At 40.5% G+C, this 25,476-nt stretch overlaps 1 protein-coding gene and 1 long non-coding RNA gene across 2 annotated transcripts in view; one reads left to right on the top strand and one right to left on the bottom strand.

The window, feature by feature from the left end:
- LOC307223524 overlaps window positions 1–25,476 on the bottom strand; it is a 285,323-nt gene that overhangs the window by 184,196 nt on the left and 75,651 nt on the right. The window lies entirely within an intron of this gene.
- SLC7A11 (solute carrier family 7 member 11) overlaps window positions 11,493–25,476 on the top strand; it is a 53,344-nt gene continuing 39,360 nt past the window's right edge. The window contains exons 1-3 of the mRNA XM_079989502.1: window positions 11,493–12,299; window positions 15,367–15,493; window positions 19,303–19,418. Of these exons, the coding sequence (XP_079845628.1) occupies window positions 12,023–12,299; window positions 15,367–15,493; window positions 19,303–19,418 (520 nt within the window). The 5' untranslated portion in view covers window positions 11,493–12,022. The remainder of the gene's footprint in view (window positions 12,300–15,366; window positions 15,494–19,302; window positions 19,419–25,476) is intronic.

Genomic DNA, 25,476 nt, shown 5'->3' with positions numbered 1-25,476 from the left:
CATTTTATTTTACGCTTCAGAGGAAGACCAGACAGTGGGTTGGAGGTGCTTAATGCTTTCCCTGCTGGTCTGTGGTTCAAGATTTTATTGATGTGTACATTTGTACCTCATTCTGTCCCATGGGGTCAGGGCAGCTTTCAGCAATTTACCAGTCTCTTTTTCTTTTCCCAAACTGCTCACAGTCTAAGGCCTTATCCACACTTACCTGTCCTCTGTATTTTCCAGGCATGGTCTGCACTTTAAAGCTCCATGTCTGCACACCCTTTTTCTGCTCCAGAAAAAGCCGTTCTTTAAAGGTGAATTGAAGCAAGCAGCAATCCATGGAAAGTTTGAATGGATTGAGGGGAAAGAAAGAGGGGGAAACTAAATGCACACCTTCTTTCATCTCACCAACATTTTCCTCTTGCTATTACTTCCCTTATCCCAAAATAGAGGTATCTGACAATGTAACACTTTGTTCACCTCTGCTTCCAATTTTCAGACCATCAGGGCTGGTGCAAGAGATTGCGATGCCTGAGTCTCCTCCACTTCTTTCTTTCCTGCCTCACCTTGCTGCTGTTGCCTCTCTCTCCCCTACTACCTTTTTTTTGCCACTGCGTAAAACTACACTTTTTCGAAAGGTCTTAACATTTACTTATTTAGACATCTACCCCTGATTTTATTGATAAATAAATTCATAACTATGAGAGGAAAGGGCCAAGTTCCAGCAGGTGAAACAGCACCACAGGAACTTAGCAAGCTGCTTTATGTTGAGAAAGACCGGCAATCCATATGGCTTAGTATTGTCTACAGTAGCGGTGTCTTTCCAGGGTTTCCGGTGGTCTTTCTTAGAACTACCTGGAGATGCCAGGAATTGAACCTGGAAACTTCTGTTTGTCAAGAAGATGTTCTGCCACATAGAGATGGTGGTGACAGTTTGCCTCACTCATTTTGTCTCTTGCTCATAGGATTTATGGTTCTTGATGTCCCCAGTAATGGGAAGGCGACCAAGTCTTGCTGGCTTCTTGTCATGCTCAAAGGACTGTTGGCTTTCTATTTTTAAAATGTTAGGCAAAGTTACACTTAACTACACATTATATGTATCTTATCCCTCAGATTTCCAGAGTAAAGGGTGCCTTCGAGGTTCCCTGCCAATCCCCAACAGACAGGGAAAACTTCTATGGCATCCTGTCTTTAAGATTTATGTTGTCCTGGTCATTGCCGAATGCTTCTGTGGTAAGTGGCGCCTTCTGTTTTTGATTTCCAATATGTAGCAAAAGTTTATTAATATACATTTTCTTCATGTCAAAGTTGGATGCCATCCTTGTTGTGAATTGATATCATCTATCTCTGTGTGAAACATTTTGTCTGAGTCTATTATCTCTCCCTTTTCTGAACCCCCACAATTTAAGATGTGCAGCGTAGCTTTCTCTTTGCAAATTGTAACCATTCATAAAACAAAGTCCTATCATGAGCTCAATTTTGAAGTGTTCTGACATATGAAATGTGTCTGCCTGTGCTTTTAGTTATTTGTCAGAGAGTCCCATTTGAAAGGTTCAGTGCTGCTAATTTGCTGATCTTGTGCTTTCCCAATTGCCTGGCAGATGTTAATTTCAAACAAAGGCTTACATTTGCTCTGAGATTGGAATTCCGTCTGGATTGCACATTAATATCTGAAACATATGACTGACTGAATGACCACAAGGGAGTTTTACAAGCTTTTGTCCTATAATTAAATTCTGACTGGCTAGACTAACAAGATTGTGTCTAGATGAAGGCACATACAGTAGAGTAAAATTATCTGGTTCTTTGAGTTATAACACCTCATAACCAGCCAGTCTTATTTGATAGTGTAAATGCATTTGGAGGCAGGATATATGTATTGGTAAATTTGCTAATCAGTTATATCGCTGGGCTTTGTAGCAACTTGCTCTTGAAACAACTGTTGTTAAGGGAGAAATCTGATTATGTTAATGCACCTTAGCAAGGGAGTCATTCTGTGCTAAATGATGGGGGGATATATTAGTTCCAGCTCAACTTCCAGTTCAGAGAGGCTGACGTACACGAGTCCCACTTTCTGAAAAAAAAGACTTTGGCTCTTGAACAGGAAAGCCTGTAGCTCACTTTGCTAGTTGTGTAGCAAAGCCATGGCATTGTTATGCAGTAGCCAATGTGTTGTTGCTTTATCCCGGGCAAAATTAAAGATGAAGAGAATGTAGATATGTTAATACCACGCTGTTCCACTAATGCCCTGTCCAGGCCTTGTGCCTGTATAAGGAATGCCAACATGAACAGAAGGCACAGAGGGTGCACATGCTGCTTGCCCCACCTGTCCCTGTGCCAGTCCCTGCTTGCTCTGCCCCTGACCAGTGCCAATCAGAGCAGCATCCAGGAGGGCCTGGACCTCACGCTCAAAGAGGCCTCAAATTTAGATGCTTGTTAGTTTCTTAGCATCTGAGAAGTTTTGCACACTGTTTTTATGCTCATTGGAGCAAAATGAGACACACCCTCTTAGCTTAGAGCTGCAGATTTAAGCAAAAAGGAGACGTGATTTGGAGAGATGTCAGGTGGGTTTTGGATAATCGAGTCTTACCAGTGCAACTGGATTCCCCACCCCTCATGCCCACTGCAAATTGGTTCTGGAGAGGGTTCAGGAGAACCCCCAGAGCAGCATGTGAGGGGACAGGGGTGAGGCTTGTTCCATCCGGAAAGTTGAAAAGTTTGCACTGATGGAACGATAGCCACAGCACTAGGTTGAATTCCTCTCATTGTGTTTTTGTAAACTGATAAAGATTTGTCATATTAAAGAGTATTAAATGTTCATAAATATCCATAAAATATATTGGTCCTGATGGTACAAGAGAGTGATGAGCATGTCCTCTTAGATCAGCTCATTGTAGAAACAAACTGCTCACTCTTTTGTGTCATCATTTTCATTCAATTATAGCTATGGGCCTTAAAAGCTGGAAGTGGCCTGGGCATTCATGTTTCACAAGTATTGCTGCAGTTGACTTTTCCCATTGCTCTCTGTTTGAATTGCCAAGTTAAAGACGATTCTTCTTTGCCTTTAACACTTAAATAAAATGGATAGTTTCAGGAGTTGTGTGGTTTCTTCCACCACCACAGGATTATAAAGGAGGAAGCTGCAACAGCTGCAATTCCGCATTCTGTGTGATTATTAAAGGAAACACAAGCCATGTCCTGCATTAAACACATGATTCTGTTTCACCTCAGAAGGCCAATATGAAGAAATAGGTGTGATGTTGTAACAGCTGCTTGGGAAGTTTATTTTCACAGAGAATAAGTTAAAGAAAGAAAATTGAGGCGAGGTGCAGTATGGCAGATGATCTCTGCAGACTATAGTCATGGAAATACTTGACAGAAGGGGAAGGGCCATAGTTCAGGGACAAAGCACATGTGTTTCATGCAGAAGGTCCTAGGTTCAATTCCTAGGATTTCTAGGCAGGGGAAAACTTTGTCTGAAATCCTGGAGAGCCACCGCAAAGCAGTATAGACAATACTGAACTCAAGGACCAATTGTGTGACTCAGTATAAGGCCGCTTCATATGTTCATATTATGGCTGAAATGAAACACCATTTGGGTGTTGGGTGGGGCTGTTGTGAGGGACTTTATGTGTATGTGCTGAATATGTTACTGGCCTAGCTGAACACTCCTGCTTCTGATAATTGAGTGCCTTTTGCAGGCTTTAATTAATGAGGTAAGTTAAAGATTGTTTTCAAATGGCACCGCAGAAGGAGATTTAGCACACATAAATATTACACACTCTCCTGGAATAGCCTTGTAGACCCCTGGGTCTCATTTACCCTGGGCTATATCTTCAGCCTGAGAACAATTATTATGTAGTAATTATAATGGACCATTCATATTCTCTCTTAGGTCCTATTTAAGTCTTTTATCTTTTGCGTCTTCAACAGCTCACGTTGACCTGCATTTAAGGAATGGCACTAAATTTAAATTTGAAAAGACATATTTAAAAATGTTCAGTGATAGGATGCTGTTTTGAAAGAATATGAAGCTGAAATTATTATTTTTTAAAGCTGGGGAAAGTAGAAATGGAAGCTTTAGTGTACAATGATAGGGATAGGTGAATCTTCCAATGTCAGTTTCTCTCGGTTTGTCATAGAATCATAGAATTGTAATGTTGGAAGGGATCCCAAGGATCATCTAGTCCAACTCCCTGCCATGTACGAATCTCAGCTAGATCATACATGGCAGATGGCTATCCAACCTCTGCTTCATTTTAGTTTTACCACATTGCTGCATCAGTTTGCACTCTAGAAAGTCCTCACAAAAATTTGGCAGCATCTTATTGCACATTTCTCATAGTGTACATACTTTTTGTGTGCAACTTCACTTGATATGATTCATTTTGTGTGCTATTTTTACTAGCGCATATTAACATTTTATGAACACATTTCCCTAATATACTATTCCTGAAAATAAAACTGCACCCCCAAATTCAGAGAACTGCAAATTTTGAAGGACAGCTGTCGTTTGGTTCCCTTACTGATTCAGGAACTGCCAATTAGGTAGGTTTGAATTCAAATGAGAAGAGTACTTCATTTCTTCTACCCCTAAAGTGAGTAGGGTTAATGATTAGCTATGAACAATTTTAAGATATTCAATATTCCTTTTTTTCCAAAGTCTCTAAATCATATAGCACACATTCCCAGATCTTAAAACAAGTTAGACTTATTTACTTACCACCCACATCAGAAGGAATTTCAATTACCTGGAGTCACATAAAACAGGAACCAGGACAAGAAAGTAAAAACTATTTGGGGTTTTTTTTGCCAGCAGGCTGTTAATAATAATCTTCTAATCACATAGATGCCAGCATCAAGAAAGATGCTCACATTTTCACCTGAAGAGCAAAATGAGCTTGGTCATCACAACCTCTTAAAAACATCTTGACATTTCTAAGATACAGGTTTTGAATTATATGACTCAGTTCAGGGATCTTATAGTCAAGTGACTGATGTTACTTTCTTCCAAAGAGTTTTCAATGCTTCATTCATTATTTGAATGCATTGCCAGAAACTGCTACCCATGTTTATTTTTCCTTATATAGTGAATATGTGGTAAAACCAGCTGTGCCCTCCTCCAAGATTCATTTTACTATCAGTCTTATCATCCATTACTTGAGCTTGGTATAAAAGACAGTGATATAGAATGCCATTGACATCAAGATCTTAAACCTGTGACTTTGACTGCACACACAAAGCTTATCACATGCACAAGCTTTTCATTCTCTTCTGTGGGAATGGAAATGCTTTGTGGTTGCAATGGAAAACTATTTGCTCATGCTCATCATTTTCCTCTTGCAGAAGAGAATAAGAGGATTTTAAAATTGTATATTTTAGGTGAACATAAGCCACATTGAAATAATAGGTCGTATATTCACATATTGGTTTGGATCTTACGTTGCTCTTCCATTCATGTTTGGGTTGGGACAACATCTGCTGACTCCCCACTCCATCTTCAATCACCCACATTATTTCCGGATGTGGAAATTCAGTCACAAGGCCCCAGGAGGATATTTTTGTGGGAGACTGCAGCAGAAAGGATGAGGTGGGAAAACCCTGTTCCATTGACATTCCTGTTCCATTCACAAAAAGAAAAGTATGACCCAACCAATGTGGAATTGATTTCTATATAATATTTTCCAAGGTATTTCTCCTCTTATATTAAATGGCTAAGCAATGAGAATTTCTATTCTATATTCAGTGGCTGATATACAGAGCTACTTCTGTAGATTTGTTTCCCTGGGGCTCTTCTCTCTCCCTCTCCTTCACCTGTCATGGACAGAGCTCCTAAATAAATCATGAGAAAAATATTGGTTCTGTGAATCGACTCCTAAAAAGTAATTGTGATACTTTATGCGATGGCCGCTTGAGACCGTCTCATGGTGACACTAGGCCTTGAAATGGTGCTTCTCTTACCAACAACTCATAAGAGAGGTCTTTCTGAGGTGAACCAAGTAGCCTAGAAAGTGAATGCAAATGTTATTTTTCTCTATCCTTGAGAAAATATGCTTTGTGCTATATTTGAGACAACAGCAGAAATAAAAGATAGACTCTTTTTTTTCCTCATGAAAATTTAAATCTGAATTCACTATCTACCTTGTCCCCCAAATTTATCATGTACTAGAAAAATGATGAAAAACTTTACCTGAGGTTTCCCCCCCTTTTTTTGGAAAGGGAATCTATTTAAATTTTGTAAATGTGAAGCAAAACATTTTTTATGCCTATTATCAGTTATTTGAACTAGCATTGCATGGGTTTACTTGGTAAATGTGTGGAGTTTTTCTGGGTGGGATAATTTTGGTGGCTATGAAATGCATGAAACAAGAACCACTGAAGCAAAAATGGGTACCCAACAAGCCCACTGTGAGGAACAGTAGTGTAGTGGTTAGGGTGTCACAGCAGGTTCAGAACTCACTGGCTGACCTTGATCCAGGCATGATCTCCCAGCCTAACCTACCTCACAAGGTTGTACCTTCAAGTGCCCCAATTTACCCAGGACATCCCAGCATTACAGAAGCCATCCTGGCTTTTGATTTGGTCCCAGAATGTCCCATTTCCCCCCTCCAGCCCCTCCGCTGCTGAGCTCAGGGAGGAGGATGAGCTGGCACTTGCAGAGGTGCCGCTCTCTCAAGCGAGTCAGCTGACTCCCACAAGAGCGCGGCACCAAAATACGTCCATCCCAATTTTCACCAGTCTTCTTGACAGCCATTTCTTCTATGTGCAGTATGCACATGTGCGTTTTGACTCATTGTTTAGATAACACTGGCAATAGAAAGAAGCACTTTGAAGTACAAAAAGGCAAGTTTCCCTAGGTTTTGGTCCTGATTTGAGAACAGTTTCAGAGGTTTCTATCAAAAACATATAGCATCCTCATTTGAGCTGCTTTGCATCTTACCAAAGTCCCTTGCCACACTAATTGGGAACCCAGATGTAAAATCTTATATAGGCACGCCAATTATATATAAGCGTTTGGAGTACCACATCTATCTTGCTTGTCTAGTCTAGCCTAACTAGCTAACAAGTTCCACCTGCCCAGTAATTATTGCTATTTGTATATTATGGTTTCCCAATTAGAAGATTTCTCAGGAAGGTTTTTTTTTTAAAAAAAGAGGTCAACACCTTAAAAGATTTAATATATCTTTTCATCCAAATGTGTTAAAATTGGATGGCAGAAGATTACCAGTTGCATCTTCCCATGTGCCATATGTAGCTGGGTGTAAGCATGTGATGCTGCTATTATATTGAAATTATTCCCTCTCTCCAGTGCTTCATTTATGCAGAAGCTAAGGAAACTGCAGTTTAGGGCCTCAGATTATGAATATCGAAAAAAAAATAAAATTTTACATTTTTTTTACTACATTTCAAGTTTATATAATTGGTTAAAAAATAAAGGAAACTAGGGAGACAGGAAACAGTTGAAAATAAAGAAAATAGGCATTATCATTCTGATATGACAATAATATAGTTAATGAACCTGAGAAAAGGTTTGACCTAATCATTCATCAGTCTCATGAGTAGATGACCAGTTGACACATGCATGCGCTTGGATGTGTTTGTTTCAAATTTACATACTTCAGCTTAATGGCAAAGTGAATGTAGCCTCAGTTTTCCTTTTGAAATGAAGCTGGTTTGAGGGAAAGTACACAAAGCAATAGTATTTCTCAAGAAACAACAGGATGGCTCTACGTCGTGCATGATAACATGTGTACACTGATTCAAAAGCCAGTGGTGAAAGCACAGTAAATGGTCATGTTTACACAACCTAAGTTTACTATGTTCAACAAATTCTTCTGGTGGTGGTGAACAGGGAAACTATATACAGTGGTACCTTGGTTTAAGAACAGCTTAGTTTTTGAACAACTTGGATTAAGAACACTGCAAACCCAGAAATAGGTGTTTTGCTTCCTGTTGAGTGTGTTCCATTTGTAAATTGAGTCCCCCGCTGCTATGGGAAAGCACACCTTGGTTCAAGCACGCTTTGGTTTAAGAATGGACTTCTGGAACAGAGTAAGTTTGTAAGCCAAGGTACCACTGTACTAATACCCACAGTATAAATGCTCTGAAACAAACAAATAAAATATATGAAACATGGCAGCCAGAAGGTTGATTTCCTCCCCACACCCTGATGGAAAGCATAATTTGTCTTCTGGACAAATATTATGTGCTTGTCTTTCAGGCTTGGGACACTGTCTAGAGTCTTGAGTCCAAAGACAGATTCTCACATACTGTTGAGGTTAATGAAACTTAGGTACAACCAACTTTATTTAGAATGGAGTTTGTCATCTAGAGAGGACTTAAGTCCTAGATTCTCTTTTTGTAAAAAGTTAACACCACCTTAAAGAAGAAATGGCAAATACCATAATACTGTATGTAAACAAATAAAAAGAACCCCACTTATTTTTTATTTTTTTAAAAAGCTTCTCAAAGGTCGGATTGCCAATTTCTGGTAGCTGAGGCTGATTTGGAAATGTCCTGGCAGATGCTGTGGAATATCTTACAGAAAGGGTGGCTTCGTACTTCCTATTGTGGGTTGTTGGTTGCAATTTAGCTGCAGAGTTGCATCATAGCTAACATAACACCACAGCTTAACAATCAATTTAATTGTACATTCTGTTCCATTAGATTGTACATGGATAAAGTTTTTTTGCTCAGAGCATTCCCATCACTTCCCACGCATGTTTGGAAGAGATTGGAAAAAATCCAAGTCAAAATTTCCATGTCATTCATGTTCTTCCTCAATGCTTCATCCTTTTGGTAAAGACTCCCTTAAACTTTTCCACTTGTGCACTTATTCCAACACCAGAAATAGCACCAAAGCGTAGGATCAAATTCATACCTTTTGCATTTTACTACAAATGCAGGGCCACATGCAAAGTGATAGTGCCTATGGATCCCCTTATATGTGGCTACATGCAAATGGTATAGTGCTGGCACTGGTACTTTTAAGACAGTGGCTCCTGCGAAGCTCAGCTTGTCCATTATTAATCACAAAGGTCAAGAAGTGTGAAAGCTGAGGTTCAATAAGACTTCTTCCAGCAAGAATGGTAGCAGAGGAAGAAAAATTGATACAATTGGAGGATCAAACTCTGTAAGGAATTAGTGTGATGCATTTGCTCACAACCCTTTCCCTCCCATCATAATCCGGCATGCATAGTTCCTCACTCTGTTTTCTATTGCATTGTTAGATCTCTCTGACCCTTCCAAAGCAGCTGCATATCTGCTTAGTACTGTGCTTGATTATTATGTAGGCACAATATCTTCCTTTTCTTGAATGATTAGCACCAGCAGTCCTAGGACCACAAGTTTGTACCTCTTTCATATGGTAATGAATGCTTCATTTCCCATTTAGGATTATAGCACTAAGGAAAGCCCATCATTTCTCTGTCTCCCTTGAAACACTCCATTGCATGCCTGCACACACATGAGTAAAGCTTGCTAAATTTGCTAGACTGTTACACTTTTATATGCCAGAGATCAATTATTTTGCGGGGAACTGTTTGTTCTTCTTTATGGATTAGGTGCTTTAGGAATTGTTTCTGCTAACTTTTCAGCTAGCAACCATGAATTCCTTGCTTCAGAAGCAGACTGGAATGCAGAATTACTTATTACATCAATGCAAATGTTAAAGGAACACTTTAAACCAGGGCAATAGTCATCCCTACCTTTGAGGTTATATGACTCACAGAGTTCACAAACAATGACTTATTTGTGATCGCATCAAAGATAAAACTTTTTGTAGATGATGCAACACAAGACGCAGGAAATCAAGTGATCGTAATTCATGTCTGGGCTTGAGCTAATTTCTAGATACTGTACAAGAAAACCAAACTTAGTCTCACCTCCTACTTCTAGGCTAAGTATAGGTAACAACTGCACTGAATTCTAAGGCAGTAATGTGAACCTGCCCAAGTACTCTCTCTATACAAACACACACACTTTTACTTTCTCCACAGTTAAGATATGCACTTTTAAAAACTGCTTCTTCCCAGTGTTAGGAGTAGTAGATGCTCTGTGACTTTAACAGCTGGAAGCACTTTTATAAAATCAGATGTGGAAAGTTTTGAAGCAAACTATAGAAACAGTTCAACCATTGTCTTCCCGTTTCTACCAGTGGGCTAAAATCCTATTGTCAAACCCTAGTCATAATAGAAGCTAGGCTGTCTTATGACTCTTGTGGGTCCAGGTGCAGTGCAGCTGTGGGTGGTGGGGTCAAGGTGTGATACGGTTGCAATAACCACAGGACAACCAACTGGGATTTTAAGCAGGCCACAACTTTATTGATGATGGATGTCAGTGAACTTTGGCGAAGATATTGGGTGTGTATCCTGAATCAACTGTCCCATCTGCTGGCTGATTATATTGGCAGGGATAACCAAGGTTAAGGATCACACCTATGAAGCATGGACATAGCTAAAATTTTTGCTGGCGGGGGGAGAACCTCAGATTTGTATTGATTTGTATTTTTTTTTATTGATGGGGGGCAGCTGCCCATGCTATGAAGTACATCAAATTGGGGTGACTGCCCCAAGATCATCATTGGGGTGCCATGGCCCCTTCTGGGGTGTCTGGACAGATGCAACCCCTCGAACCCTTAAACGGGATACCCTGATTTTTTGGAGTGGGGCCCCCCAAACCCCATCCACTTAGACTAAGGATCCAGCCCAACTCCTTGCCAAACCACTTACATCTGCAACCAATCCTTAAGGCCATTTCAAATGTTCAGGAACCAAATGTCATTGACCATTGGTGAGAAATGCACTGTACAGGGTCCTGTTATCAAATGTGATGCCTGGGTGCTGAGTCACCCTGCCCTCAAGTCATAGTACCGTGATAGCATAGCTGTGTTCATTTTCTTTTGTGCTTTTCTTTTGTGTGCTCCATGGCCCCTCTTCAATTCTGCCTTTCTAGCAGCTCAGACCACAGGACTGTTATTATGCTTGGGACAAATATGCTTGAGAGAGCACAAGGATCTTGCTTCCACTGCATTCAGGAATGCTGTCTCCACTCTGACAATACTTACAAGAAGAGACTATAATTGCCAACAGCCACTGGTGTGAGATCAACAACAACTTAGTCTTTTCATTATTGAAGGATCGGGGGGAGGGATTAATTCCAGGAAGAAAATTAATGTTAAAATCATGGAATTATAGGAGCATAGACACAACTCGCTGGAACTGACTGCGTTGCTAGGCAACATGGGGCAACCAAAGAGGCCAGCATGTGCTCTTGAATGTGAATGTACATGCTCTTTATGCAAAATGTTGAATTGGGTCCAAACCAAAATACAATTGAATTAGGTCCAAACCAAAAATATTAAAGAATGCATACAATCTATGTTGCCATATGATAGCTGGGGTGGGGGGAAAAAAGTATTTGGAAAGAAACAAAAACTGCCACATTATCTTTGCTCTGTTTCTTCCCCGCTCTGTATTTTGAAAACAGGCATTTGCTTCTCATTAGGAGTCTCTTTAAATATTTGGGCGTGTGCTGATATAGTAAGTTGCTTACTAGAAATCACTTAGGACTCCTGCCTTTGTTGAATGGGACTCATGTGAGTTGTGCAATATCCTGCTACCGTGACGGGGAAAAGTGCTGAGTAATGCCAGAAGCAGAGCCCTCTCCTATGGCTGATGCAAACCTGGAGAATTTGCATCATCATCACTCAGCAAGAGTAACTTGGTATGACAGGAGCTTATATACAAGACCATGCGGAAGCTGAGCTGGCTTCCAGTGAAAGAACAGCACCAAGGTAGTAGCTGTGTGTGAAAGGGCAGGTGTTCCTGTAGCACTGAGATAGCAGTGAAAAGTAAAAGACACCCGAAGAATTTTATACCTGTTGGCACAGGTGGGTTGAAAGGCTACAGGCAGTGAATGTCTCTCTCTCTCTCTGTGTGTAGAAGCAATTAGCTAGACAAAGGCAGAGAGAGGAACGAAAGTGCCTGCTGGAGAGTTTTACAAAACATTCATTCTTGGAGAGTGCTGGTAGCACTGAAGCATGTTTAGGAAGCCTCCCAGACCGGTAGTTTGTAATGGCAGCTACCTGCAGGAGCAATCGAACGGCAAGTTGCCCTCCAAGTGCAAGACCAAGGCAGCCGAGGGAGACAAAGTGGTTTTGAAGAAGAAAGTAACTTTACTGAGAGGGATTTCTATTATAATTGGCACTATCATTGGAGCAGGAATCTTCATCTCTCCCAAAGGAATCCTCCAGAACACAGGCAGCGTGGGAATGTCATTGACTCTCTGGACTTTCTGTGGCATCCTTTCACTCTTTGGTAAGTTTGTGAAAGTTTATAATTGATCCTTGGGGGGTGGCAGGTGGATTTAAAAAATCACAAAAGAGACAAAAGTTTGATACTGGAGATCAAAAGCCTGATTTGAGACTCAGAACTAACACTGCGTCAGTATTTTGGGGGTTATTTTGCCGCTTGGCAACCACTGTAAGTTGCAAAGATTGCCATGCGAAACTCGGTACAGCAGGACTTTAAGACCAAAATTGTATTTCTTACGACTCCCTGAAGGAATTGCAGAGAGGTCTCCTTTATCACATCATAAAGTTTGCTGTTTGTGTTGGTTTTCAGTTTAAGCTTCGAAGAACAGGTAGCAGCACACTCACAGAGGGGCTGGCAGCTGGGGGAGGTGAACCGCTTGGTTGGAAGAAAACCTGCGAAATGTACACCTAGATTGACCTAGTTCCCCATTGGTTAGATTCTACTTTTGCATGAACTAAACTTCTTTTGAACTCTCTGGTGGCAGGAAGAAGGGAATAAAACAGGAGCACTCTAACTCAGTGATTCCTAATTAGCTAAGTACTGTGGACCACCTACTTTTCAAAAGCCAAGCCATGGACCCCCTACTTTTGAAAATTTTGATATTTTTTTGTTCTGTGAAAATGCCATGGACCTCCTTGGGCCAGTTGTGCAGACTACCAGCTGGGAACCACTGCTCTAGCTAATTTGATTTTTTTCTTTAAAAAATATTAAATCAAAATCTCGTTTGAATGATGACTTGGAACCCCTCACTTCTAACCCTTAATCTTAAAGCCAGACATTCTGCTAAAGTTTAGAAAAGCTATTATATTGATAATGGCATCTGTAGTTTGAGCATGGATATTAAAATTGAAATTCTATACTTATTTACCAGAGATCTTGCTGGAGCTTACTTTGAAGTAGACATATTTAGGATTGCAGAGTGAAAATAGATTCTGGAGCTCTCCGTTTAAGACTAAATGGCCAATGTATATACCAGGTTTTTAAAACTTTTTTAAAAAAATGATATTCCAATTTTTAAAAAGAATTTATAACATTTATCATCTATATAGATGAAGAAATAGCCTGGTCATATCCAGAACCTCTAAATCTATCAAGGAATGGGCCTCTTGATTGCCTTAATAAGTTAATCTCAAAGAAGCTGAAGTCCCGCATGACCTTAGGTATTACTATTAGCTCAGACTTATTTTCTGGTATTAGGAACAGTGGGCAAATGAGAGGGGAGTAAAAAAAAATCTCTGCTCAAGAAGTGGAATATGTGAATGTTGCCCTGTGTCAACTTACTGTGCACTTGAAAGATCAGAGACAAGGCTTTATCCACCCTTGCAAAACATTTTGATCAGAATCAGAACATATAGCTGTTGGGCCAAAATAATTTACAGGGCCAGCATAAGGGTCAACCTCAAAATAATTTTATTTTAATTAGGATTTTGTTTCTGTTTATGCTACGTTCTAATTGAGCATCAGTGTCCAGGAGTGATGTGATTGGAACAGAAGAAATAAAATGCATTCTTCTTGCGTTTGTAACGCATAAATTTACATTTTTGTGCTAAATTCTCTTAAAAGTATTTGGCCAGTAAAGGTCCTCTTAGTGTTCTCTGCACAGCTTTGACAACAATTTGATAGACACTGCCTTCATACTGTTTCATCTTCCACTCTTCTTCCTCATGGATATGCAATAAGAGATCCAGTTACAGAATTCTTAAATAAAAAAAAACAAAGCACAGGTAGCTGTGTAACCCTTAAATGCAATTCTTTGAAGTTAATTTTAGAGGAGAACTTTCAGATAGCACTGACTTTTTCCTCAGAAAAGGAGCTTAAGTTGATTGGCATATGTTAAATAATTCCACTATCTGTATATACAAAATTGGTCTGCTAACCGTTATGTAGATTGAAGTGAAAAGAAGTAAAATTTGAGATGCAAGTGACTTTATCAGGTCTATTGAAATGCTCTGGTGGCCCTTAGATGTGATGCTTTAATAAATACATTTAAATGTAAAAAGAGAGAGACTGAGATGCTCAAAAGTAGCCATCAGAATATTCAGTGAAATTATGAAATAATGTTAATGCAACCCATTGATAAAAATCTCCAGTAAAAGGAAAGATGACAATTTTACAACTGATTTATATTGATTATGGATTGCATGGGTTATGAATGGAAGTCTCTTCAAAAAAATAATAGCACCCAAATTAATATAATACAGTGCTACCTCGGGTTACATACGCTTCAGGTTACATATACTTCAGGTTATAGACTCCGCTAATCCAGAAATAGTACCTTGGGTTAAGAACTTCGCTTCAGGATGAGAACAGAAATCCTGCGGTTGCAGTGGGAGGCCCCATTAGCTAAAGTGGTGCTTCAGGGTAAGAACAGACCTCTGGAACAAATTAAGTACTTAACCCAAGGTACCCCTGTATTGTTGACTGTATTTTGTCTCCTAATCACAAGTCTTCCCCTTTTCAAGACAATTTTAATAATGACCAACTGTCTGCAGAGGCTCAGGGCATCCACAATTAATTGAATGAAGTAACACAACCAACTGCAGGACTTCTAGTCCTGGTTGGAAAGGGATGTTTGCACACTGAAAGTTGCTGGATTGTGATTCAAAATAAACTGGGCAATCCTAACCGCACTTATCTGGAAGTAAGCCCTGTTGAATTCAACAGGACTTCAGTGTAGACTTGGTTAGGATTGTGCTGTTTAGTCATATCCAGAAAAGGCCCATTGAAATAAAAAAAAATCATAGAATTGGAAGGGGATCCGTGGATCATCTAGTCCAACCAATGAACTTAAGTCCATGAATCTCAGTGGATCTACTCTGATTGTGCCTTAGTTGGATGCCACCCATTGTCAGAAGATAAGTCAATAAATAAGTTTTTTTAAAAAAATAATCTCCTGAAGCATTTGCATGAATAGGCCTTGTGTAGTTTTCATGGGGCGTGGAACATAAATGTAAGCAAATGCTATTGGGCTACATGCATGCTAATAAAATGTATGAGGCTGACTATTCATTATAGATAAGCATGGCTATCTTTCAGAAATGATGCCTTAATATTAATTATAATTTTGCAGGTGCGCTCTGTTATGCTGAACTGGGCACAAGCATAAAGAAATCTGGTGGGCATTATACATACATTCTGGAAGCTTTTGGCCCTCTACCTGCTTTTGTAAGAGTGTGGGTGGAACTGCTCATTATACGGTAAGTCAATTCTGTCTGCATTTGTTTTGTTGTCTTGTACTCCCAGTATGCTTTTGAAAGTCAAAAATCAATTAAAAATATGATGCGCGTGGACATAGTCCAGCTGTGTTCTGTCCCTTAGTTTGTGCTTCCTGTTCTTGCTTCCCAAGATTTTCCTTTGTGACATAGTTGGACCACTAATTGTTAATTTGTAAAAATTAAGAAACTCTAAAAAGCAATATTTTTTAAAATAAAAAAATGCTTAATTTTGTTTGCTCTAAAAAGCTGAAGCAGAATATTAATAATACCCAGACCTCATGCTGCATCATAATGTTGGTTTAAAACTATCCAAGCCTTGTAATTTCCCCCCAATAAATCACAGTGTCTGCTGGCTTTTATGAAACTTACTTGCAGGTAGTAATCATCATTTTCCAGCAACTCCCCTGGTGCATCCATGAGACATGCACACCTGCGCTTGATTCAGATTTGGTCAGATGGGGCTATACAATATGAAAGAACCCTCCCATGTGTCTATTGCACACGGAATTGTATGCATGCAGAGTCTGGCTTTGTGGCAAATATGGCTAGGGCTAACATTTCAGTATGCTTCGTGCCTCCGTTCTACTTCAATATAGTATTGACTATGTAGTATTATTTCTAAACCCTGCCTTGGAGTCTTTGGTAGAAAAGAAGCTGTAAATCAATGCCCTGCTTTCTCTTATAAAAGGGAGCATCACTGGAATTTCCAGTGGGTTGGGCATGGCAGGTTGTGGGAACTCTGTGAGTGGGCACAGTGTTTTAGACCACAATATGCACCAAAAGTTGACAAGGAAGAGGGTGACTGATGGGTGTTCAGGAGCAAGATCTGGAGTGGTCCCGAACAAATTTAAAGCTTCACTTGTAGGTGTCTTTTAGTAAAATGTGAAAATCTATGTGAGGCTGAAATTGTGTTCTGTTGCCCCAGGGTGATCTGAGAATATTGTACTTCCTCTAACACTTTATTCCCTGCGTGAAAAAGAAGTAGAGCTGGCTAAACTGGTTTCAACCTACAAGTTCTCCCGCCCCCTAGCCCAAGAGATTCCATTTTTATAGTCTTAGTGGCCCATTTACAACATTGTTAACCTACAATTTACACTGCCAGTTGGCTTAGTAAATAAGCACAATGCCTTGTTATGTTATGTGAATTGCTCAGTGTTTACTATGCTGTTTAAAATAGCTCTCATATCACAACAAATACAGTTTGAGCACCTGTGGGAGCTAACAGGTTTATCTGTAGGCAGTTTAGCTTGTGGATGTAGTTACTCTAATTCTGCATCTGAGGAGCTTGTGTTACTAAAGATAATCCATACAAGTGAAACAAATATGCGTTCTCATTTCCTCTCCCTCTCCCGCCCCATGCCACATGTATTTACGTAGCTTATTTTAGTTGTTCTTATTGCTTCATATGCCTACGTAACAAGCTGTAGCAATAAAGGATTTGGTTAACAACAATTGTGCTCAGTCACTCTGAATGGGATATATAATTGAGGTGCGTCACTCTCCTGGGAACACACTGAATTGATTAGCAAGTGTTAATCCACACCCAACACAAAACAAATAAAGGCAAGATCCTTTCAAGCCACGATATGGCATGCATCCTGGGATACATGCTTGTCCAGATCTGTAGTTATCAAGAGTGCCTCCCCTGCCAAAATAATGCTTTAAGTTTCTGCTATAAATTGATTGGCGTTGTGTCAATAAATTTGGCATCTATTTATTTTTTTAAAGGATGAGTCAAGTACTTTAGCATAGTATGCAATGTACCGTATATAAGAGAGCCCCAATCCTGGCTTTGCTTTCATAAAGAAAAGCAGTTTTGTGAGCCTGGAATTTGGAGCAAAGAAGTGGGCAGGGATTGAGGTGCTTAACTCTTTCTCCGCTTCTACATTCAAAATAGCCTTAGTGGGGAATCATTTTCAGCCTGAATGCAACTCTCCAGGTGTCATTTTGACCCTGAGGACCCTGCCCAGCAGAGCCGTCTTTCCCATTGGTGTTAGTGGTTTGTTGCGCCAGGGCGCGGGCCTCTCAGGGGTGTCCTAGCGAGTGGGGGAGCTGCGCGGCTTTGCCGGCAGCCTTCCCTTTACCTGCATGCCCACCAGCTGCGCCTCACCAACTATATGGCTGGCAGGCATGCAGCTTCCTTCCCAAGCCTCCGCAGGAGAGCGATGTGATGCTCGCAGAAGCTGTGCGCAGCTTCCCTCCCAAGCCTCTGCATCTGCTAAAGGCGGCCCTGCTCCCGGCCGTTGTTCTCCTCCTGCTTCTTAGCGAAAGGCAGCACACAGCCTTCCTGGGCGCCCCAATGCCAGAGAGCATGTCCGCCAGCATGTTTTCCTGCTTGATTGCTGCCAACACACTGGGGATCGGGGTGTTGGGGGAGGCAGAGGACATTTTCCACCACCCCCTCCCTTGTTTTGGAGTTGCCGGGGGGGGGGGCACTGGAGGGATCTTTGCACCATGGCACCGGATATGCTTAAGACAGCCCCGCTGCCCAGTTCCCTTATTGGACGATAAGGCCACCAGTGGCTACTAGCCACAATGCCTATCCTCTGCCTTCAAGGTCCTGGGAGCCATGCATGTTCATGAGCCCTGCTTGAAGGTTTCCCATGAGCATCTGAGTGTCCACTGTGACAACACAATGCTGGACTAGATGGGCCATTGACTTGATTCTCCTGTTCTTCATACAGTTCTTGAGTACCTTTGCCTGGCTGGAATTTGTCCTTGGACTGTAATATTACCTCTCACTTGCCTGTCTCAGCTTCCACCTAGCCAAATCAGTTTGCAAAGACACTTCTAGCTATGGTTTCTAGTTTCTCAAGACACTCGACACACTTCCTCCACCGAATGTAGCTGGGTTAGTCAATATGCCGCCCTACAGATGTTGGACTACAACTGCTATCTTGACCATTGGCTAGGGATGTTGACTAGGGATTTTGGGAGCTGGATTCCACAACATCTGTTCTTGCTTTGTTTAAGAAAAGGGTCTAAACCAGAATTGGTTTAGAGCAGGAACCAATTCTAACATCACACCAAGCCACGGTTATGAAACACCATGCCCTATAGTGTTGGCATATGTTCTATGTATTTGAATTCTACGTATTTGAATTCCAGCAATTGTTTATAGCAATCGGTTTCCTCTGCTTGTAGATTTTTGTGCAAAGTAAGTTTCTTTAGGGATAGTTCCTCATTTTAATAAGGCCTGGTGACTGTAACCATCACAAAATGTAGAAATGACGCTTATGAAAACCTCAAGATTATGAGCCAAGAAAAAGTCCCAAAAGCACAGGAATCGCAGCTACCAAGAGCACAAAAGGGAGAACAAAAGAACTTGTTCCTGTTTAAATGAATTTCATATATATATAAAAAATCATTTTTAAAAAGAGTGCAAAAAACGTTTTTCTGCTTGGCAGAAGGGTAGTCACAATAGTTGTGTGAGTTATATTTTCTGATGTTACAGTGTTCACGTGACTAGACTGTTCACACAAGCAATTCATAATTGCAAATGTTATCCAGCCTTCATAGGATGAATACCTTAATGACAATGTCCTAAAACTCTGGAAGTAGGGTTGGGCAAATCTATTAATTTCTGTTTTTCTCAGCTTCACATATTTTAAATGTTGTTCAGTTCTCTACATTTCCACATCAGTTTGCATTCATGAAAATTCACCAGCAATTTGGCATGTGTAATATATTTGACACAGCCTGACATGTCATGTAGGCATGTATACTGTAAATAATCTCCATATCTACCTGTAAACTGACCAACCTTTCCCCGCTTTCTTTCTCTATTGCAGCCCTGCTGCCACAGCAGTGATTTCCTTGGCATTTGGACGTTACATGTTGGAACCATTTTTTATCCAGTGTGAAATCCCAGACCTTGCTATTAAACTGATTACAGCTATGGGAATCAGTAAGTATCAGTTTTTAGGAGAAATGGGCTGAAGCAGAAGAAAGCAAGAATAAATTCTGCACTCAATTAATACAACTCATACGAGACAAATTAAAAATGTGAATTTGTAACTGAATTGTTTTAATAGTCTTAAAACAGACTGTTCTCAGAGATACTTCATGATGACCAAGGGGTTTATATTTGAGAGTGGGAGACAATATGAAATCAAACACTCTTGCTAGGAGTTTGAGTTGCAGTGGCTGGGTAAGGCTTTTCTTCTGAGGTATGGTAAAGGGTGAAAAATAACCCAGCAGGGTAGGCAAGGTAAGGTACAAATGCAGAAAGCAGCAGCTGGCTGATATCTTTTATTCAGACTAGAGAACTGACCAGATATGGCAATGATACTTATTAGATAGGTGAAATCTGTAACTGGAATTACTGAATCTGTCAGAGCTTTCATCCCTAAATCTCCTAAGACAGCTTCTTGCTGAAATAGAATAGCTCTGTCTTTCTGGCCCACTGTCATGATGGTGCAGGCAACAGGGAAATGATGTCTACTCTTTATGATCCAAGATGTGGGACACTTGGCACATGACACCTGGATTGTTTTAGATTGCCTGGAAAAACAAAACATGTTAGTGGTTGGCAAACATTAGCTCAGCTGCAGAGTCTGAAATTTTGTGGCTTGTTTAGCACTGCAGAGTTTATGGCCTACTATTGTAGACTGGGAGGAACCAGCTATTTAACTAGTTGAGATGGATTGGTGTGTCCAGACTGATGAAGACTCATTGAGAAAAGCTAGGCCAATGCTGGGCAGTACTTGCTTACACACTTTCAAGGGCCAGTCACACAAACTTGTGATATTTTTCACTCTCACACTTAACCTTCCCATTTAGTGTAAAGTGAAATGAGTAGGTCACCTTGTAGTCACAGGTGCATCTGGGGTACACAGTATTCCAGGCCCCATGGTGGTGAAGTTTCCTTTGTCAGTAGAGTATTAAACTTCTGATTATGAGCCTAGTCAGTGTTCAGTATTTGGAGGTCAGCAGTGCAAATTATGGGCTATGGATACTAAGTCCTGTCTGTGACCTTTGATATTATTGAATATCAGTTGTTTCTTGACCAATGTGGCAGCTGACAGGTGCTTCAATATTTGCTCCAGTTTTTACACATTTATCTTCTTCCCAAGCCCCAGCAATTATGCAGAGACTTGATATAGGGGTGAGACTGAATATGAAAAAGGTGACTGTAACTGAATCCAGTAAGGACTGAAATATTAATGTATTCAGGTTATGAAGAGAGCATGGCTACTTGGCATAAAGATGATTTTGGTCTTTTTACGGAAGCCACTACGCAACATAGATTCCACATGTACTCTAAAGCAGTGTTTCCCAACCTTGGGTCTCCAGCTGTTTTTAGATTACAATTCCCATCATCCCTGACCACTGGTCTTTCTAGCTAGGGATGATGGGAGTAGTAGTCCAAAAACAGCTGGAGACCTAAGGCTGGCCAACACTGCTTTAAAGTCAACCTCTGGCCATCCTCTGTTGAGCACAATTAAATCTTCTTGGGTTTGACATAGAAAGTCAAACCTTGAGTCTGGATATATCTCAGAAATCCCCTTGTTCCACATATCCCTTTGCCACAAGACTGCAATATTGCATTGACTTAATATAATGGCAACTGGCCCCAAGATTGGATGAACTTGGGCCACATTTTATTAACAACATCTGTAGGAGAAATGAAAAGAACTGGAAGCTATGCTTTGAACAGATCCATTAAAATCAATGGAACTTAAGTTAGGGCTTGATATATGTTCCATTGATGTCAACTGACCTACACTAAGTGTGAATAAATCTGGATCCCTAGATTACATCTTTTGGAAATTATATAATTACGTCCTGTGCAAGCGACATTGCCTAACAAGTGAGCAAAAGGGCAAATCTTCAATTTCTGTTTTCCAGCTGCTGCACATATAGTTTATCTATCTATTACAGAACTCTTTGTACTAAGAATATGCCGAAATAGTAAGCTGGGCCCTTATATTAACAGATATTACAAACAGGCAGCCAGACCCCACATTAGAAAGGAAATTAAAGGCATCAAGAAGGAGTGAAGTCATGCAAGACAATTCTAGTTACACAAGGAAATGCACTCATTTTGCATTTTCTTCAGTTGGATTGTCCTTGAACTTCCAGGTCCCAAAGTTATTTGTGAGTGTGCTTTTCCACCAACCCAAAACGTGGAGAGAGAATCAATACCTGACCACCTTATTTCTCTCTTAATTATGTTAAAACCTAAAGGCTGTATCTAAGTAATTGAATTAAAGTTATGAGCTTTAGAGGTTAATGTGGAAAATATTTCATGGAAAGATAATAGTAAAACAGATGTTTGATCCTGCATTTGCCCCTGGGACAGCGTTGGTGGCTGGATGCAGGAAAGGATTCCATTGTAAACACTTGCCTAGTGTTTTTAATTTGACCACAATGTGTGTATAATTTGGAATGGGATTTCATCACGATTAATTTAATGGGGCAATCTTTGAGATAAACCAGGATTACTGTATGTGCCTTAATTAAAAAGAAAGAATCAGTATGGCAGAAGGGTGGAGTCCTCCTAAAATAATGTCACCTGAGGAGGGAGATAGGAGTTAACAGCAAGTGGTTGGCATGGAGACCAAATGAGAGCCTGGGAGTGAGCTGGAGGAGTTGCTGCTTCAGAATGGAGTCTCTTTTAGGAAGCGCTTTGAGAACAAGGCAGGCTGCTGTCAGGAGAGACACTGAAAGATGTGCATGAAGAAGCAATTATAGTAAGGTGAACTGGAATGACTCCAGGATGAGGCATGCTAAACCCTGCAGGGCAAGCCTATTTGCCCTTGGAGAATAAAATACTGATCACCAAATACAGTAGAATGTCAGCCCTGCTTTGAGCACACAGGCAAGAAGAAGCACTATCTGGGTCCCTTGAGGTAACAGCACCATTACCTCTAATGAACTGGGATTGGGAGTTTGCTATGGATCACTTGCTGAGCTAAGATAATGGTTTGAGAATTAGAATAAACAGGAGACCCACTAAGGTAAACCAAGGATTTCCAAGCTGCTGCTCTCCAGATGTTGCCAGACTACAATTCTCATAAGCCTCAGCTCTTGTGGCCAATAGTCAAGGTTGATGGGAGTTGTAGTTCAGATTGTCAGCACATGAATTACTGTGTCTAGAATGTCCTTATCCAGAGGCAGTTGCAATTGGTGCATGATCTTCCATTGGTGAATGTGCCACAGAAGCAGCTTGGGGTGGATCAGTCGGACTCTACCCTTCCCCCACAACAAGACATCAATCCTGATCCTTTAGGACAAGTCAGATTCTGTCTAGAATAGTCTGGATACCACCTCCACCTCCACCTACCACCACTTCTACAAGCAGTACTTCTGTTTGGATGCCTGATGAATTCAATTTTTGTAAATTCCAATTTGTACTGTTCTGTCCTGATCTTCACTTCCTTGACTCATGTGCAGATCAGTACATAATTTTTTTACAATTTTGCAGTTCTGTGAATCATGCAATACAGTTTTTGGCTCACAAAAATATCAAAATGTGTTTACATTTTTTTATTTGTATATTTGTGATAGAAAATATTGTTATAATAGATTAAAATCACTATATTTATAAATGTTAAGTAGCTCTTTTTTTTTTTTGGCAGTGCCCCCATACATATCTTTAAATACAAAGCTGACACATATGAGATTCCATATCCATTCCATACTTTTCATACTTCCATAAATATATTCTATGTAATTCTTTGTACCCCTACCTTGGTTTTTTAGTTTAACATACACACCCACACTCCACATTAAACTTAGGAAGATTGTGCAAACTTTGCAGGTGGATGAACACACTGATGTAGTTATAAAAGCAAACCCCATGTGCTGTAATATTAAATGACACCTTTGCCCTCTTTTTATGACTAACTACAAAGCCACAACAGAGCAGCCACAAAACAGGCTGGCAGCCTCACGACCAGTTTGAACATGGCAGAACTTACAATAAAGCCTTGCTATAAATACTGATAAACTGTTCTCAAACAGATGCTGGCTTTTTCATTGCAATAAGCATGACTCACTTAAGAAGAGTGATTTATGATTCATTCCTTGGACTGCTCAGAAAGGAGGCCACAAGATGCTGTGTGAACTTTTGTCATCCGCATAACTCAGGTTCTTGCTGGCTATTAACTAACGGAAAATCAAGCACGTATTTCTTCAAGGCAGGTCGCTGTATTGAAATGTTGCTACTAAGTGCTCATAGGAGCAAAGATGCTTGGATTACTCATCCCTGAGTTGTATAACTGTGTTCAAGGCAGAGAAGCTGAACTCTCTTTATTCTGATCTTTCCTTTAAAAGACCAAGTCGGTGTTTAAAGTCCTTTCATATACTTCACCATGGCTTCTTGTCAGCCTATATATCATTGTGCAATTAGCCTGAAAGAACTGTGTTGCTAACAGATATTACAGTTTAATGTCTTTCCCCCTCAGCATATTACTGAGTTGCTGCTTCTCTCCCACCAAATCATCATTGGATTCCCACACCTCTTTCAGGGATCATCTATATTTCTGTAAACACCCCCCCCCCCCGCTTTCCCCCGGGAAAACCCACTGCTTACTATTGAATCGGAGCAAATGTTCATTGGGTTTTCTCCAGATTGACGTTCACTCCAATTTCATGCTAAAGAGAAGGTTTTACAGGGGAAAGCCATTGGACAAGCTGCAAACCACTTGGACCCTTAGTTTGTGGCATTGTAACCAAGGATGTATTCAGTTGTGAATCTAAAGAATAGTTCAACATAACAAACACAAGGTTAAATTAATCCTGAGGTTGTGAACTCTGTTGTTTCATGTTGAGGAAGCTGGTGGCCAAGTTGTGTAAAGAAACACCACATGCTGTACACCTATAAAAAATTCTGGTACGTGTGACGATAATTGTGAATCAATATTCTGGCAATATGAAGCATTACACTAGTTCAGTATTTTTAGTATGCAAGTTCACAGCCTCCATCTTGGGTAGTCTGGATTTATAGATCTAACCAGGGCAGATACACAAGGCTTCTGTTGTGTCTGCTAATCTCCATGACTCTGCATGAATCAGTCTGCGCAGTAAATGTGATGGTGGTTTTCCAGTTAACCCAGACTTCCACTTAATCCTGAATGAGTAGCTGGACAGAAGAAAATAAACAATATTTTCTTTGGCTACTGACTGACCATTAATTGCCCTTTTGAGAGCCAGTGTGGTGTAGTGGTTAAGAGCGGTGGACTCGTAATCTGGTGAACCGGGTTCGCGTCTCCGCTCCTCCACATGCAGCTGCTGGGTGACCTTGGGCCAGTCACACTTCTCTGAAGTCTCTCAGCCTCACTCACCTCACAGAGTGTTTGTTGTGGGGGAGGAAGGGAAAGGAGAATGTGAGCCGCTTTGAGACTCCTTAGGGTAGTAATAAAGCGGGATACCAAATCCAAACTCTTCTCTTCTTCTTCTTCTTAAGTCATTTAATTATATGCACATTTGTAACAACCAAACAATCACTTCTCTGGGCCCAGTTCAAACTTCTAAACATGTTATTCTCCCCCTGTAATCCTTTTTCTGTTTTGGAAAAATTGGAGATTGGCCGGTGTCTTTTTAAGATTTTGTTGCTGTTGTTTCTTTGGTTTAAGCTCCTTAATCTGACTGCCTACTTTATATTTATAGCTGGTCATGGCAGCATTGCAATGTATATAATATATTTATATTTATACATGAAGAACAGATTCCTCTAGGCCCCTTCACACATTACTCTAGTTCAGTGATGGGCAAACCTGGCCCTCCAGATGTTTTGGGACTACAATTCCCATCATCCCTGACCACTGGTCCTGTTAGCTAGGGATGATGGGAGTTGTAGTCCAAAAATAGCTGGAGGGCCAAGTTTGGTTAGTTGAATACAAGGTGGACTGCACCACTTGCCCTATTCCTACATTGCATGGTTTCCTCAGCCCTGCCATTCATGCACTGAGCAAGGACAGGCTGCTTGCATAGACTTTCCCTATGCAGATGTCCATGCT

The sequence above is a fragment of the Podarcis cretensis genome (assembly GCF_951804945.1).
Source record: "Podarcis cretensis genome assembly, chromosome: 9".
Classification (NCBI taxonomy): domain Eukaryota; kingdom Metazoa; phylum Chordata; class Lepidosauria; order Squamata; family Lacertidae; genus Podarcis; species Podarcis cretensis.
Note: the sequence above shows the minus strand (reverse complement) of the source record. Positions and strands in the feature narration are given on the sequence as shown.